General features: G+C 40.8%; 1 protein-coding gene across 2 annotated transcripts in view; it reads right to left on the bottom strand.

The window, feature by feature from the left end:
- The window catches only part of FBXO28 (F-box protein 28), a 43,476-nt gene that overhangs the window by 11,831 nt on the left and 14,953 nt on the right, over positions 1 to 16,692 (bottom strand). For both annotated transcript variants that reach the window (XM_039464224.2, XM_003945135.3), the window contains exons 2-3: positions 14,774 to 14,883; positions 11,221 to 11,359 (exon numbers count right to left, since the gene is read on the bottom strand). In XM_039464224.2, the coding sequence (XP_039320158.1) occupies positions 11,221 to 11,359; positions 14,774 to 14,883 (249 nt within the window). The remainder of the gene's footprint in view (positions 1 to 11,220; positions 11,360 to 14,773; positions 14,884 to 16,692) is intronic.

Genomic DNA, 16,692 nt, shown 5'->3' with positions numbered 1-16,692 from the left:
TTTTTTTTTTTTTTTTGAGACGGAGTTTCGCTCTTGTTACCCAGGCTGGAGTGCAATGGCGCGATCTCGGCTCACCGCAACCTCCGCCTCCTGGGTTCAGGCAATTCTCCTGCCTCAGCCTCCTGAGTAGCTGGGATTACAGGTACGCGCCACCATGCCCAGCTGATTTTTTGTATTTTTAGTAGAGACGGGGTTTCACCATGTTGACCAGGATGGTCTCGATCTCTTGACCTCGTGATCTACCCACCTCGGCCTCCCAAAGTGCTTGGATTACAGGCTTGAGCCACCGCGCCCAGCCTGTTTATCAAAGTTTTATATATGGATTATACATAGGAAAAGTTCCACAGTATTCCATATATATATATTTTTTGAGATGGAATTTTGCTCTTGTTGCCCAGGCTGGAAATTCTCTTGCCTCAGCCTCCCAAGTAGCTGGGATTACAGGTGACTGCCACCACGCTGGGCGAATTTTTGTATCTTTAGTAGAGATGGGCTTTCATCATGTTGGCCAGGCTGGTCTCAAACTCCTGACCTCAGGTGATCCACCTGCCTCGGCTTCCCAAAGTGCTAGGATTACAGCTGTGAGCCACTGCGCCCAGCCTTCCATAATTTTTTAATGTTGTCCCCAAGGCTAATATGTTGCATCTATAGATACAAACTGGCCATCAGCCCTTTGAACTAAATCAAGTCCCCCACCTTTTTGCCCCAGGGCTTTTGCACATTCTGATCCCTTTCCCGTAATGCCATCCCTGTATATCATACTTCAAATTCCTTAGTCATACATGAGGTCACAGTAACACTGTACTTTCTGAGAGGTCTTTTCTGAACCCTCCTCCAGTTTAAATCATGTTAATATCTTCATCCAACCCTTTATTTCCATTCAGAATACACATTACAATTTCTAAGTACATCTTTCTGTTAATTTCTGTCTTCCTTATAATGTAGTAAACTCTATGACAGAAGAGATCACACCATGTTTCACTGTCAGATCCCCAGAGCCTAGCAGTGTCTGGCACATTGGCAGTTAATAAATAAGGGGTAAAGATGGTTAAATATATTAACATCAATTAATACAGCTAAACAAAACTGTCTAAGGGCAAATGACAGGGTTAAACTCAACACAAGAATTTGTTTTTTGGCCGGGTGTGGCAGCTCATACCTATTGTGCCAGCACTTTGGAGGCCGTGGTGGGAAGAATTCCTGGGGGACAGGAGTTTCAGAGCAGCCTGGGGAACACAGAGAGCTCTGTCTCTACGAATAATTTAAAAATTAGCTGTGCACAGTGGCACATGCCTATAGTTCCATGAGCTATGATCAGCTCAGGTGACAGGGCAGACTGTCTCAAAAAAAAAAAAAATATTATATGGTTTTTCAGAAGTCAGATAAAATTATGTTTTGAACACAAAGGTCATCTGAACAACATTTCTATTGAGAGGAACTTCTTTCTTCATAAAGATAGACTAAACAAAAAAAAAAAAAGAGAGGAACTTCTAAAAATACATAATACTTAAATGAAAGACGCATAAACAGCCAACCAAAACTCAGACTGTAGCTAAAGTTCAATGTACAAGCAAAGTGCTGTATAAAAACAGAGTAGAGATAAGATCTGCTTGAGACAGTTGGGTAGGTCTAATGAAGGACGTGGTAATAAGGAATAAGTAAAATTTCAACAGGTAAGGGAAGTGAGAGCAGGAGGAAGGTATACCTGGCTAAAGAATGTGGAACTAAGCAGAGGGATGATGTGGATGGATGGGTGAAACGACAGCAACTCAACATTTATACAGTAGTTATGCAGTACTATTATGTACCAAGCATTTATTCTAGGGTGTTTTTGAAAAACATACATTATACAATTAGTCCTTTTCCATGATCCTTCAGAATAATTTTCTTTTTTTTTTTTTTCTTTTTTTTTTTTGAGACGGAGTTTCGCTCTTGTTACCCAGGCTGGAGTGCAATGGCACGATCTCGGCTCACCTCAACCTCCGCCTCCTGGGTTCAAGCAATTCTCCTGCCTCAGCCTCCTGAGTAGCTGGGATTACAGGCACGTGCCACCATGCCCAGCTAATTTTTTGTATTTTTAGTAGAGACGGGGTTTCACCATGTTGACCAGGATGGTCTCGATCTCTCGACCTCGTGATCCACCCGCCTCGGCCTCCCAAAGTGCTGGGATTACAGGCTTGAGCCACCGCGCCCGGCAAAAATAGCTGTTTTTTAAAAAACTTTTTCTTCTCTAAATATTTTCTATCCATGGTTGGTTGAATCCATGAATGTGGAACACACAAATACAGAGAGCTGACTGTAAGTTACAGAAAATATTTTTTAGTTTTATAAAAGTACAGTACAGGCCGTACCTGGTGGCTCATGCCTATAATCTCAGCACTTTGAGACACCTGTAATCTCAGCACTTTGAGAGGCCGTGGGAGGCAGGAGTTCAAGAGCAACATAGCTAGAAACAGTCTCTACAAAATTTACAAAGTACACTATTACATTTCTAACACACAGTAGAGGTACCATGCTTATATCTAAAATGGCACAGTAACAAATTATATACCATGTATATCATTTAGGCCTTTAGACTATTGTGGGTGAGAAATAATCTTTTTAAATCTACTGTTTAGCAAAAGCTCCTGTTAGAATACTGAACCTTATAAACTCTCATTTTCTTTCTTTTTTTTTTTTTGAAACGGAGTTTTGCTCTTGTTACCCAGGCTGGAGGGCAATGGCGCGATCTCTGCTCACCGCAACCTCCGCCTCCTGGGTTCAAGCAATTCTCCTGCCTCAGCCTCCCGAGTAGCTGGGACTACAGGCGTGTGCCACCATGCCCAGTTAATTTCTGTATTTTTAGTAGAGATGGGGTTTCACCTTGTTGATCAGGATGGTCTCGATCTCTTGACCTCGTGATCCACCCGCCTTGGCTTCCCAAAGTACTGGGATTATAGGCGTGAGCCACCGCGCCCGGCCTAATTCTCATTTTCTATATGTCTTTTTGTTGTACTTGAGATTTCCTTAATTTTCCCTTCTACCCCTTTTATTTTTTATTTTTTATTTATTTATTTTTTTTTTTTTGAGACGGAGTTTCGCTCTTGTTACCCAGGCTGGAGTGCAATGGCGCGATCTCGGCTCACCGCAACCTCCGCCTCCTGGGTTCAGGCAATTCTCCTGCCTCAGCCTCCTGAGTAGCTGGGATTACAGGCACGTGCCACCACGCCCAGCTAATGTTTTGTATTTTTAGTAGAGACGGCGTTTCACCATGTTGACCAGGATGGTCTCGATCTCTCGACCTCGTGATCCACCCGCCTCAGCCTCCCAAAGTGCTGGGATTACAGGCTTGAGCCACCGCGCCCGGCCATCCCCTTTTATTTTTTAAAAAAATTTCTCTATATTTAAAATTTTTAAGTGCATTAACAATTTTCTGAATTTTTTTTTTTTTTTTTTGAAGATGGAGTCTCACTCTACTGCCCAGGCTAGAGTGCAATGGTGTGGTCTTGGCTCACTATAACCTCCACCTCCTGGATTCAAGTGATTCTCCTGTCTCAGCCGCCCTGAGTAGCTGAGACTTCAGGTATGTACCATCACACCTGACTAATTTTTGTATTTTTAGTAGAGATGGGGTTTCACCATGTTGGCCAGGCTGGTCTCAAACCCCTGACCTCAGGTGATCTGCCTGCCTTGGCCTCCCAGAGTGCTGGGATTACAGGTGTGAGCCACAACACCTGGCATGAATATTCTTTATGTGGCATGTTTGTTTGGATATAGTCATGTGCTGCATCATGATATTATAGTCAATGACAAACCCATATACGAGGGTCATCTGCATAATTATGATGGAGTTGAAAAATTCCTATTGCCTAGTATTTACTATATTATACAAAAGTCCTCATTTTAATGTTGATAGGTTCTTGAAAACTCTAAGTGAAATGACGTGTAACAAAACCAGTTTTATCATATGCTAATTAATATAAACAAGTGTTAAGTTCCTAAGGCATATTTCTGTTCACAAAAACATCATCAAACTTCTAAATAAAGACCTAAAACACTTCTTTCTTTTTTGAGAAGGAGTCTTGCTCTGTTGCCCAGGCTGCAGTGCAGTGATGCTATCTCAGCTCACTGCAACCTCTACCTCCCTGGTTCAAGAGATTCTCCTGCCTCAGCCTCCGAGTAGCTAGGACTACAGGGGCCTGCCATCACTCTTGGCTAATTTTTTGCATTTTTTTTTTTTTTTTTTAAATAGTAGATATGCGGTTTCACCATGTTGGCCAGGCTGGTCTCGAATGCCTGACCTCAAGCGATCCACCTGACTCAGCCTCCTGAAGTGCTGGGATCATAGCTGTGAGCCACCGTGCCTGGCCCCTAAAACACTAATATTAAACCCTGAAATAAACTACATATACACTTAATAAAGCTTAATAAAAACAAGTAAGATAATGAATCCAATATTTGGTCAATCAGTGAGCTATGGCAGTCATAATGGTGGGCAATCAGGAAATACATGTTTATAAAGCAAAAATTGTAAGGAGCCCCTCCTACCAATACACAGCAGTTCAGAAACAAACAACAAATATAGAGGGCTGGCGGCGGTGGTTTTTTGTTTTTGTTTTTTTTTTTTGAGACAGAGTCTTGCTCTGTCGCCAGGCTGGAGTACAGTGGTGCGATCTCAGCTCACTGTAACCCCCACCTCCTGGGTTCAAGCGATTCTCCTGCCTCAGCTTCCTGAGTAGCCGGGATCACAGGTGCATACCACTATGCCCGCCCCCACAAATTTTTGTAGTTTACTTTAGTAGAGACGGGCTTTCACTATGTTGGCCACAATGGTCTCAATCTCCTGACCTCAGGATCCGCCACCCGCCTTCGCCTTCCGAAGTGCTGGGATTACAGGGGTGAGACACTTCACCAGGCCTTTTTATTTTATTTTTATTTTTTTGAGACAGGGTCTTGCCCTGTTGCGAAGGCTGGAGTGCAGTAGCATGACCATGGCTCGCTGCAGCCTTGACCTCCTGGACTCAAGTGATCCTCTCACCTTGGCCTCCTGTGTAGCTGGGACCAAAGACATGTGCCATCATGCCTGGCTAATTTTTTTTTTTTTCTGTAGAAACAAGGTCTCCCTGTGTTGCTCAGGTTGGTCTTGAACTCCTGGTCTCAAGTGATCTTCCTGTCCTGGACTCCCAAAGTGCTGGGATTACAGGCATGAGCCATCACACCTGGTTCATTCTTTTTTTTTTTTTTTTTTGAGATACAGTTTCACTCTGTCTCCCAGACTGGAGTGCAGTAGTGCGATCTCAGCTCACTGACTTACCCAGAGAAACTGAGCTCCATTCATAATAAACGCCCTATATAGGTATAGCATTTTTTATCTTTTGTACCCTACTTTTACTGTACCTTTTCTGTTTAGATACACAAATATGACTGTGTTACGACTGCCTACAATATTCAGTACAGTAACAAGGTGTACAGGTTTGTAGTTCAGGAGCAACACGCTATACCACATAGCCTATGTGTGTAAGAGCCATCTAAGTTTGTGTAAATACAGTCTATGATGTTCACATGACAAAATGACCTAACAATGCATTTCTGGGATGGATATATTATTTTTAATACATGACTGTATTATGTTTTCCTTTTTTCCTGCTCTGTCTCACCCAGGCTGTAGTGCAGTGGCTTGATCTCAGCTCACTGCAGTCTCTGCCTCCCAGGTTCAAGCAATTCTCCTGTCTCAGCCTCTCAAGAAGCTGAGACTACAGGTGTGTACCACCACATCTGGCTATTTTGTATTTTTAGTAGAGACAGGGTTTCACCATGTTGGCCAGGCTAGTGTATATTTTCTAATTTCTCAGAATAATCCTTTTTTTAAAGAAAATATCTTACTCTGTTGCCCAGGCTGGAGTACAGTGGCACGATTTCAGCTGACTGCAACCTCTGCCTCCTAGGTTCAAGTGATTCTCCTGCCTCAGCCTCCCAAGTAGCTGGAATTACAGGCACATGCCACCATGCCTGGCTAATTTTTTATATTTCCTTTTTTTTTTTGAGATGGAGTTTTGCTCTTGTTACCCAGGCTGGAGTGCAATGGCACGATCTCGGCTCACCACAACCTCCGCCTCCTGGGTTCAGGCAATTCTCCTGCCTCAACCTCCTGAGTAGCTAGGATTACAGGCACGCGCCACTATGCCCAGCTAATGTTTTGTATTTTTAGTAGAGATGGGGTTTCACCATGTTGACCAGGATGGTCTCGATCTCTTGACCTCGTGATCCACCCGCCTCAGCCTCCCAAAGTGCTGGGATTACAGGCATGAGCCACTGCGCCCGGCCCAATAACTTGCTTTTCTCTGAAATCTTTAGACAGCTTTTAATGCTCTCTCTATCATTATGGTACCCATCAACAGACCTCATTTTAACCCCTCCCAGTGAATAAGCCTTTAGTTTTCGCTGAGTAGAAGGGCAATGATCTAGCTTGTCTGCAATTGGAGAGGTGACCTGTAGGTTTGAATCATTCTTAACTACAGATTCTCAACCAACCTTCCTGTTTTCAGTTCCACTCTCATAGGTGTCTGGCTAGAGCTTTCAATTCTAGAACTTTCTGTTGAGCAGAAGTAAGGAAGTTAAATCTTAAACTGACAGTAGGGAAAGCTTTTAACTTCCCCAGTTCTGCTAAATCAGTTACCACTTGTTCTTCTACTTTCCAGCTTTCAAAATTTTATTGCCATTGTCTTCTCTCCTTATCTCATCATTCTTGCGGGTTTGTCTTTCTTTCCTTTTTAACATGAGCTCATTTCTAACTGAGTGGGCCTCTGAGAGAAACTAGAGGAAAGTGTGTATTCAATCTGCCATCTTTAACTTACCAAGGGTAAATATGACTGCCATTTTGGAGAATAGTTTTAAAAATACTATTTTTCCCCCAACTATTACTTTAAAGGTTCAAAATTCTGGTACATATCTGCTATCTAAACTATAATGTTGCTACAACCCAGATTCACTTCACTTAAGTGAATAAAATACATACTCTACACCTAAAGTTTGACAAAATGAATGTAGTCTACATAAAACCACAAAGTGGTTTTCTTAACAAAGTATAAAAACTTCTGTGGCCAAGCACATTGGCTCACACCTGTATTCTCCAGCACTTTGGAAGGCTGAGGCAGGTGGTGAGGTCAGGAGTTTGAGGCCAGCCTGGCAAACATGGTGAAATACCGCCTCTACAAAAAAACCAAAAATTAGCTGGGTGTGGTGGCGTGCATCTGTAGTCCCAGCTACTTGGGAGGCTAAGGCAGGAGAATCACTTGAACCTGGGTGCTGAAGGTTGCAGTGAGCTGAGACTGTGCCACTACACTCCAGCCTGAGCAACAGAGTGAGACTCCATCTCAAAAAAAAAAAAAAAAAAAAGCTCCTGAACTTTTAAGTTTAACTCAGAAGCAATTTGTCAGGGAAAACAAAAACAACTTTATCATATATACCACATATTAAATGAAGATTATATGTTAGACTGAAAGAAAATTATTTGGTATAATGTTCTTACTTCAGCATGTGAAAATTGTCACATCCTTTTATTTTGAAGACAGGATGCAAAAATTTTAAGCATGAAAAATACAAAGAAGGGAACACTCATAAAACAATCCAAATAATGCAAACTGGGTTATGTTGGCAGTTTAATTTAGCCTAAGTAAAAGTGCCAGCTACACAGAAATAAAAGTAATATTCTCAGTATACTCAATGTTGCTTTAGGCCTTTAGGGCAGATATAAGCAATAAAGAAGGTACTTTCTTTTTTTTTTTTGAGACTGATTCTCACTCTGTTGCCCAGACTGGAGTGCAGTGGTGCGATCTTGGCTCACTGCAACCTCTGTCTGCTGGGTTCAAGTGATTCTCCTGCCTCAGCCTCCCAAGTAGCTGGCACTACAGGTGTGTGCTACCATGCCTGGCTAATTTTTTTTTTTTTTGTATTTTTAGTAGAGACAGGGTTTCACCGTGTTACCCAGGATAGTCTCAATCTCCTGACCTTGTAATCACAGCCTCCCAAAGTGCTGTGATTACAGGTGTGAGCCACTGTGCCTGGCCAAGAAGGTACTTTTAAGAATAAAATAATCCAAGTTGAATTAAGTATGCTAGGACACATATCTGATAAAAACAAACATTTTTTTTTGTTGTTGTTATTTCCAGTCCAAGGCAGGTTTGCAGGAGAAAAAAGAAATTGGGATAAATTCTTGTGAAAAAATTGGTCCTATTAAGTAAAAACAGAAGAAAACAGTAAAGGCAATTGAGAAAACAGACGACTGGAGTACAGCTTTTCTTAAATCAATTAAGTTTTCCGGGACTGTTTTCTTTCTTTCTTTCTTTTTTTTTTTTAATTGAGACAGAGTCTTACTATGTTGCCAGGCTGGAATGTAGTGGCATGGTCTCAGCTCATTGCAACCGCCGCCTTCCAGCAATTCTCCTGCCTCAGCCTCCTGTGTAGCTGGGACTACAGGCGTGCACCACCACGCCCAGCTAATTTTTCTATTTTTTAGTAGAGACAGGGTTTCATCATGTTGGCCAGGATGGTCTCGATCTCTTGACCTCGTGATCTACCCGCCTCAGCCTCCTTAAGTGCTGGGATTACAGGCGTGAGCCACCACGCCTGGCCGTGACTCAGTTTTCTTATCAAATAGTGACAGTAATATTGTTTTAGCTACCATACATGGCTGTGACGGAAAGTAAGATAATATATACAAAAGAATCGGAAGTGCTTCATAAATATAAGATATAGCAATGACAAGAGAAAAGGATTGGTAGGTATCCACTTTATAAGGCAAAGTTAGGGAGAAAATTTCTTTCCAACTGCTGTCCCATTGTAGACAAGGTAAAAGCTTCACTTACAGAGCTGTCCAGAGCAAATGCTCAAGAGGACCTACTGCATCTTGGAAACACAAGATGTTTTCCATTGCTGCCACCTGACTTTTGTTCCTTCATGTGGGTACTACATCAAGTGAAAAGTCAACAAGTGGCCAGGAGCAGTGGCTCACTCCTGTAATCCCAGCACTTTGGGAGGCCGAGGCAGCCAGATCACTTGAGGTCAGAAGTTAGAGAACAGCCTGGCCAACACAGTGAAACCCCATCTCTATTAAAAATATAAAAATTAGCCGAGCATGGTGACATGCACCTGTAATCCCAGTTATTTGGAGGCTAAGGCATGAGAATCACTTGAACCCGGGAGGCAGAGGTTGTTGTGAGTGGAGATTGCTCCACTGCACTCCAGCTTGGGAGACATAGCAAGACTCTGTCTCAAAAAAGAAAAAAAAAAAAAAGAATTTAACAAGAAGTGGTTTCCAAAAACAACAGGATTCAAGTGGATTTTAAGATTATTCATTATTTGTTTAGACTCTAAAGATCACCATTCCAAACATGTGAGCCTGATCAACTAGAACAGAAATTGGCAACTTCTGTACAGGCCAAATACTAAATATTTCTTTTCTTTTTTCTTTTTTTTTGAGACAGAGCCTTGCTCTGTTGCCCAGGCTGGAATGCAGTTGTGTGATCTTGGCGCACTAGAACCTGTTTCCCGGGTTCAAGTGATTCTCAAGCCTCAGCCTCACAAGTAGCTGGGATTTTAGAAGTGCAAGCCACCGCAGCCAGCCTGGATACTAAATATTTTAATCTTTGTAGGCAACATGAGTTCTGTCACAAACTATTCAACTCTGTTACTTAACAACTGACTGAAATCTCTTTGAAGTTATGAAAACTTCAAAGTAATTTAAGTAAGATGTTTCTTAAATATTCATGTTTTTAACAATGAGATATGCAATAAAAACTATGATGCTGGCCAGGCATTGTGGCTTACACCTGTAATCCCAGCACTTTGGGAGACTGAGGTGGGTGGATCACGAGGTCAGGAGTTTGAGACCAGCCTGGCCAACATGGTAAAACCCTGTCTCTACTACAAATACAAAAATTAGCTGGGCAAGGTGACACACACCTGTAATCCCAGCTTTCCAGCTACTGGGGAGGCTGAGGCAGAAGAATCGCTTGAACCAGGAGGCGAAGGTTGCAGTGAGCTGAGATTGCACCAATTGCACTTCAGCTTGGGCAGCAGAGCAAGACTCCATCTCAAAAAGCAAAACAAAACAAACAAACAAACAAAAAACTATGATGCTATAGGAAACAAGCTATACTGGTTCAAAGACTTCTGAGGAACACTTAAAAGTTAAGGCCTGTAAGTCAGATTCAGAGAAATCTGGCGTAAGAATCACTCTGAAGTTTCTAACTGGTCATCCTCCTCTCATAGCACCCTACAAAAAGCATCAGTAAGTAATATGTTGGTATGCAACAAGATCTTTAAAAGAAAATGTATGTAATGTGAAGAAAGTGAGATATACCAAAAATATTTCAAATACAATAAGAAATGGGATTCCCTCAAAATAAATGTCAAAGAAAACTAAAAATGGACAAAGTACATATTAAATACATATTAAATGTAAATTATCTTTGGAAATAACAAAAAGAGAACATTCAAATTTTACTAGATATTAGTTATTTCCAACTACGTTAAGGGAAGCTTTTGCCAGCATCAACAAAGTAGCAAAATGACCTTTAATGATATCTCCACCACTTCCATATAAAAAGATACAGACATATCTCATCTGAATTTATACTTAATTCAAATTCAAGAAGCAGGGTACTACTGAAGGCAGAAGTAGTATGTTGAATGCTGGAGTTTTTATTAACTTAGTAAATATGCCACAATATACTTATTTCTGTGTTAAAGAGGACTGTTAGTTCTGAGAATACTGTTAAATAGCAATTGTTTATTCTTAGCAAATTTGAAAGTTTATAAAGTTGTCTTTATGAAACATTTCTCAAACAAAACAAAAACCAGCTTGTCCCTCCTATTCTACCTCCCCAAAATTGTAACAGTCTTGAAGCTGGGGACAATACCTATGTTGTTCATTGCTGTATCTCTGGCATCATAACAAAGAGTAAAACCTCAAGATTTTTTCCTGAGTATGAACTCTTAAAAAAAAACTTCCCTAAAGAATATTAGGGTTTCAAGTGTCTATTTCATAACCGGAATTTTAAATGTAAAGATCACATAAATGATACATATTTATAACTGTACAGAGGCTAAACAAATTTATTAGTAGAAACTCATTCAGAGAAGTAGGAACAATTCTAACATTTCTAAAATCAAAAATTCATAACTTTATAATAAGTTTATGCAGGGCAGTCCAGCTGTTCTAGGCAAGCGATTCTATTTTACCTTTCCTGGGATGAAGCAACAGAGATTGGAATCCACATATTTCATGAAAGTCATATTTAATAGTGACAGCCTTGTTTCAACAGCAGCAAGAATGTCTGCATGACGAGCTAATGAATGGTTTCTCCTTTCTGACTCTCTCCTATAACAATAATAATAATAAAAGCAAGGCAACCATTAAAGCAGTATTGTGGACTAAAATATTAAGCAATGAAGATGACTTAATGAAACAGTCTTTTACATGTTAATTTAGAGATCTACAATTGGGTCATAATTTAACTGTAATGATTAATGAATCACGATGCCTAGAAATCCTTACCAAGGACTGGTATTCACTGACAAATATTTGAAAAAACAAACAAACAAACAAACAAACAAAAAACAAACAACTTTTTTTTTTTTAAATTAGGTTTTTTTGGGGGCCGGGCTTGGAGGCTCATGCCTGTAATCGCAGCACTTTGGGAGGCTGAGGTGGGTGGATCACCTGAGGTCAGGAGTTTGAGACCAGGCTGGTCAACATGGTGAAACCCCATCTTTACTAAAAATATAAAATTAGCCAGGTGTGATGGTGCACACCTATAGTCCCAGCTACTAGGAGGCTGAGGCAGGAGAATTACTTGAACCCGGAGGCGGAGGTTGCAGTGAGCTGATAGTCCACCACTGCACTCCAGCCTGGGTGACAGACCAAGACTCCATCTCAAAAAAAAAAAAGTTTTTTTTGTTACCAAGTCTAATGGCTACTAGAACCAGAGAAATTAGATAAATGGATTACATATGGAAACATAGGCAAGAGACTATAATGCTTTTGGCTATAAAATTTAACTCCTTTAAATTTTTTAACAATTTGAGAAATAACTCATATATAATAAAATTATCTTAAAGAAGACAATTTAGTGCTGTTTAGTATATTCACCAAGTTGTACAGCTATCATCAGTATCTAATTTCAGAATATTTTCATCACCACAAAATGAACTCCTGTAACCACTATCAGCCACTCCCATTCTCCCAGTCCCTGGCAACTACTGATCTACCTTCTGTTTCTATGTATCCACCTATTCTGAACATTTCAGATAAATGGAATCAGTATGTGGTCTTATATTTCTGGCTTCTTTCATTTAACATAGTTTTCAAGGTTCATTCTTGTTGTAGCATGTACCTTTTTTATTGTCAAATAATATTACAGCTTACGGATATATCATCATTTTGTTTACTCATCAGCTGACGGTCACTTGGGTGGTCTCCACTTTTTGGCTATTATGAATAATGCCGCTAAAAACGTTCATATGTATGTTTTTGTGCAAACATATGTTTTCATTTCTTTTGGGTACTTATCTGGGAATGAAACTGGTGGGTTAGACAAAAAGTTTTTTTTTTTTTTTGAGACGGAGTTTCATTCTTGTTACCTAGGCTGGAGTGCAATGGCAAGATCTCGGCTCACCGCAACTTCCGCCTCCTGGGTTCAGGTAATTCTCCTACCTCAGCCTCCTGAGTACCTGGGATTACAGGCACGCGCCACCATGCCCAGCTAATGTTTTGTATTTTTAGTAGAGATGGGGTTTCACCATGTTGACCAGGATGGTCTCGATCTCTTGACCTTGTGATCCACCCGCCTCAGCCTCCCAAAGTGCTGGGATTACAGGCTTGAGCCACCGCGCCCGGCGTCTTTTCATTTCCTTTTTCTTTTTCTTTTTTTTTTTTTTGAGGCGGAGTTTCACTCTTGTTACCCAGGCTGGAGTGCAATGGCGCGATCTCGGCTCACCGCAACCTCCGCCCACTGGGTTCAGGCAATTCTCCTGCCTCGGGCTCCTGAGTAGCTGGGATTACAGGCACAAGCCACCATGCCCAGCTAATTTTTTGTATTTTTAGTAGAGACGGGGTTTCACCATGTTGACCAGGATGGTCTCGATCTCTTGACCTCGTGATCCACCCGCCTCGGCCTCCCAAAGTGCTTGGATTACAGGCTTGAGCCACCGCGCCCGGCCCCTTTTCATTTTCTTAATGGTGTCTTTTAAATTTTAAGTCCAATTTGTCTAATTTTTTCTTTTGCTACTTGTGCTTTTGATGTCACTTCCTAATCCAAGTTCATGAAGACTTACTACTATGTTTTCTTCTAAGGGTTATATACTATAGCACTGACGTTTACACTCAGGTCTATGATTCCTTTTGAGTTAATTTTTATATACAGTATGAAGAAGAGGTCTGTGAAGATAACCAGTTGTCCCAGCATCATTTGTTGAAAACATTATTCTTTTTTTTTTTTTTTTTTTTGAGACGGAGTTTCGCTCTTGTTACCCAGGCTAGAGTGCAATGGCGCAATCTCGGCTCACCACAACCTCCGCCTCCTGGGTTCAGGCGATTCTCGTGCCTCAGCCTCCTGCGTAGCTGGGATTACAGGCACGCACCACCATGCCCAGCTAATTTTTTGTATTTTTAGTAGAGACGGGGTTTCACCATGTTGACCAGGATGGTCTCGATCTCTTGACCTCGTGATCCACCCGCCTCGGCCTCCCAAAGTGCTGGGATTACAGGCTTGAGCCACTGCGCCCGGCCCTGAAAACACTATTCTTATTGCATTAAATTATCTTGGCATCCTTGTTAAAATCAACTGATTAAAAATATAAGGTTTATTATCCAGATTCTCATTTCTATTTCTTTGATCTACATGTTTATCCTAATGCCAGGGCCACGCTGTTTTGGTTACTACAGCTTTGTACTAAGTTTTAAAAGTGGGATGTGTCAGTCCTCCAACATTGCTCTCCCTTTTCAAAATTGCCTTGGTTATTGTCAGACTCTTCTATTTCCACAGGAATTTTAGGATCAGTGTATCAAGTTTTTTTGGGGAAAAAAAAAGAGAGTGGGATTTTTGATAGGAGTTGCAAAAAAAAGTCAAGAAACAAACAAAACATACTGTACATTACTGCCAACCTCTAGCACACTGAATGTGCAGATCAATCTGGGGAGAACTGTCATCTTAACAGTATGAAGTCTTCAAATCCATGAACACAGAATGTCTTTCCATTTATTTAAGTCTTCTTTAATTTCTTTCAATGGTGTTTTGTAGTTTTTAGTATACAAGTCTTAATGCTTTTGTTACATGCATTACTAAGTATTCTATTCTTTTTGAAACTATCACAGATAAAATGTTTTGGATTGTCCATTGCTAGTGTATAGAAACAGAACTGATTTCTGTATATTAGTCTTATATCCTATATTCTTGCTGAAGTGGTTTACTAGCTTTAATAATCAGTTAGTACATTCCTTATCTACAAGATCATATCATCTGTGAACAGAGAGCTCTGCTTCTTCCTTTCCCATGGATGCCTTTTATTTCTTTTTCTTGCCTAATTTTTCTGGCTAGAACCTCCAGTAAAATGTTGATCAGAAACAGTGAGAATGGACAAAGCACTGCAGAAATCACATTGTGATCTTTGTGCCCTTTGTTATAAAAACTTGGGAAACAATATGTAAACCATGAAACTGAAAAAAAAAAAAAAAAGAAGTCAAGAAACAAACAAAACCAACTGTACATTATTGCCATTGCTACCCACAACATACCTTGGGAGTTGTGCTTTAACTTGTTTCTGACATAGATTATGGTACCTCTCCACTTTCAGAAATCCCTGATTCAACATTCTCTGGCAGACCAAGTCCATTCTTTTACAAACCTACAGGGAGAAGAGAACAAAAATCAGTAACCAAATTAATAACAGATAACTAACTGAGACTCAGAACTGATGGCTTAAAGTTCTATGTGTCCTAGTATTGTTCCTCAGTTTGCTGTACCTTTTCTTTTTTTTTTTTTTTTTGAGACAGAGTCTCACTCTGTCACCCAGGCTGGAGAGCAGTGGCATGATCTTGGCTCACTGCAACCTCTGCCTCCCAGGTTCAAGTGATTCTCCTGCCTCAGTCTCCCGAGCAGATGGGACTACAGGTGTGCACCACCACACCTGGCTAATTTTTGTATTTGTAGTAGGGACGAGGTTTCACCCTGTTGGCCAGGCTGGTCTCAAACTTCTGACCTCAAGTGATCTGCCCACCTTGGCCTCCCAATGTGTTGGATTACAGGTGTGAGCCACTGCAGGTGGCCTGCTGTATGTTATCTCTGATTTAGTATCTGTGGGTGAATCTCTCACACCATGTAATTTCTGTGATATCTCATTAAGAAATTAATACTATGTGCAGGCAAAAAAGTATCATTTACTTGAGGTGTTTGTTGAATGTTCTGAATGTATTCCCACTACTGCATTCAGAGACCATTTCTTCTAGTAATCTGGGTTAACTATGGAGAGTTTATGATGGCCAAGGATTTTATATTAGATACTGTATATCCTCCAAAATACTTTTTTTGTCTTTTTTAAAAAAAGTTTTATTTAATTCAATTAATTATTCTTTTTTTTTTCTTTTCCGATTCATGCTCAACTCCTAAGAACTTATATTTATTTATTTTTAATAAAGATGGGGTTTCACCACGTTGGTCAGGCTGGTCTTGAACTCCCGACCTCAGGTGATCCGCCCACCTTGGCCTCCAAAGTGCTTGGATTACAGGCATGAGCCACCACGCCCTGCCCTACTTTTTTTGTTTTTTGAAACAGAGTTTCACTCTTGTTGCCCAGGCTGGAGTGCAATGGTATGATTCTGGCTCACTGTAACCCCTGCCTTCCAGTTTCAAGTGATTTTTCTGCCTCTGCCTCCCGAGTAGCTGGGATTACAGGCATGCACCACCAAGCAGGCTAATTTTGTATTTTTAGAAGAGATGGAGTTTCACCATGTTGGTCAGGCTAGTCTCAAACTCCTGACCTCAAATGATCCACCTGCCTTGGCGTCCCAGAGTGTTGGGATTATAGGCGTGAGCCACTGCGCTCAGCCCAAAATATCTTAGCATGTGCAGCAGAACATCAACTACTTAGAATCCTTAAGAAACATGTTTTTTGTTTGTTTAAGACAGGGTCTTGCTCCATTGTCTAGGCTGAAGTGCAGTGGCATAATCACAGCACACTGCAGCCTCTTACCCCCAGGCACATGCAATCCTCCCATCTCAGCCTCCTGAGTAGCTGGGACAATAGCTCTGTACCACCACATGCAGCTAATTTTTAAAAATTTGCTGTAGAGATAGGGGTCTCACTATGTTGCCCAGGCTGTTCTTAAATTCCTGGGCTCGAGCAATCCTCTGCTTTGGCCTCCCAAAGTGCTAGGGTGACAGGCGTAAGCCATCATGCCCAGTCAGATATGGTATTTTTATACAGTAAAAGCACAGGATCAGAAGTCACAACAGCTAAATTTGAGTACAACTTACATGCATTCTTGTCCAAGTCATCTACCATTTGAAAACCTGAGTCAGCTACCTATAAAATGTGGATAGTATCTAACCTACAGGATATCATTAGGATTAAAAAAAATAAAAACAAACTAAGTCACTTCGTAAACTCTAAAGTGCTACATAAAATTATTAAATAAACTGTTTATCTTAGTACTAA

The sequence above is a fragment of the Saimiri boliviensis genome, chromosome 14 (genome assembly GCF_048565385.1).
Source record: "Saimiri boliviensis isolate mSaiBol1 chromosome 14, mSaiBol1.pri, whole genome shotgun sequence".
In the NCBI taxonomy this organism is placed as follows: domain Eukaryota; kingdom Metazoa; phylum Chordata; class Mammalia; order Primates; family Cebidae; genus Saimiri; species Saimiri boliviensis.
This window is presented reverse-complemented; position numbering and strand designations above follow the sequence as displayed.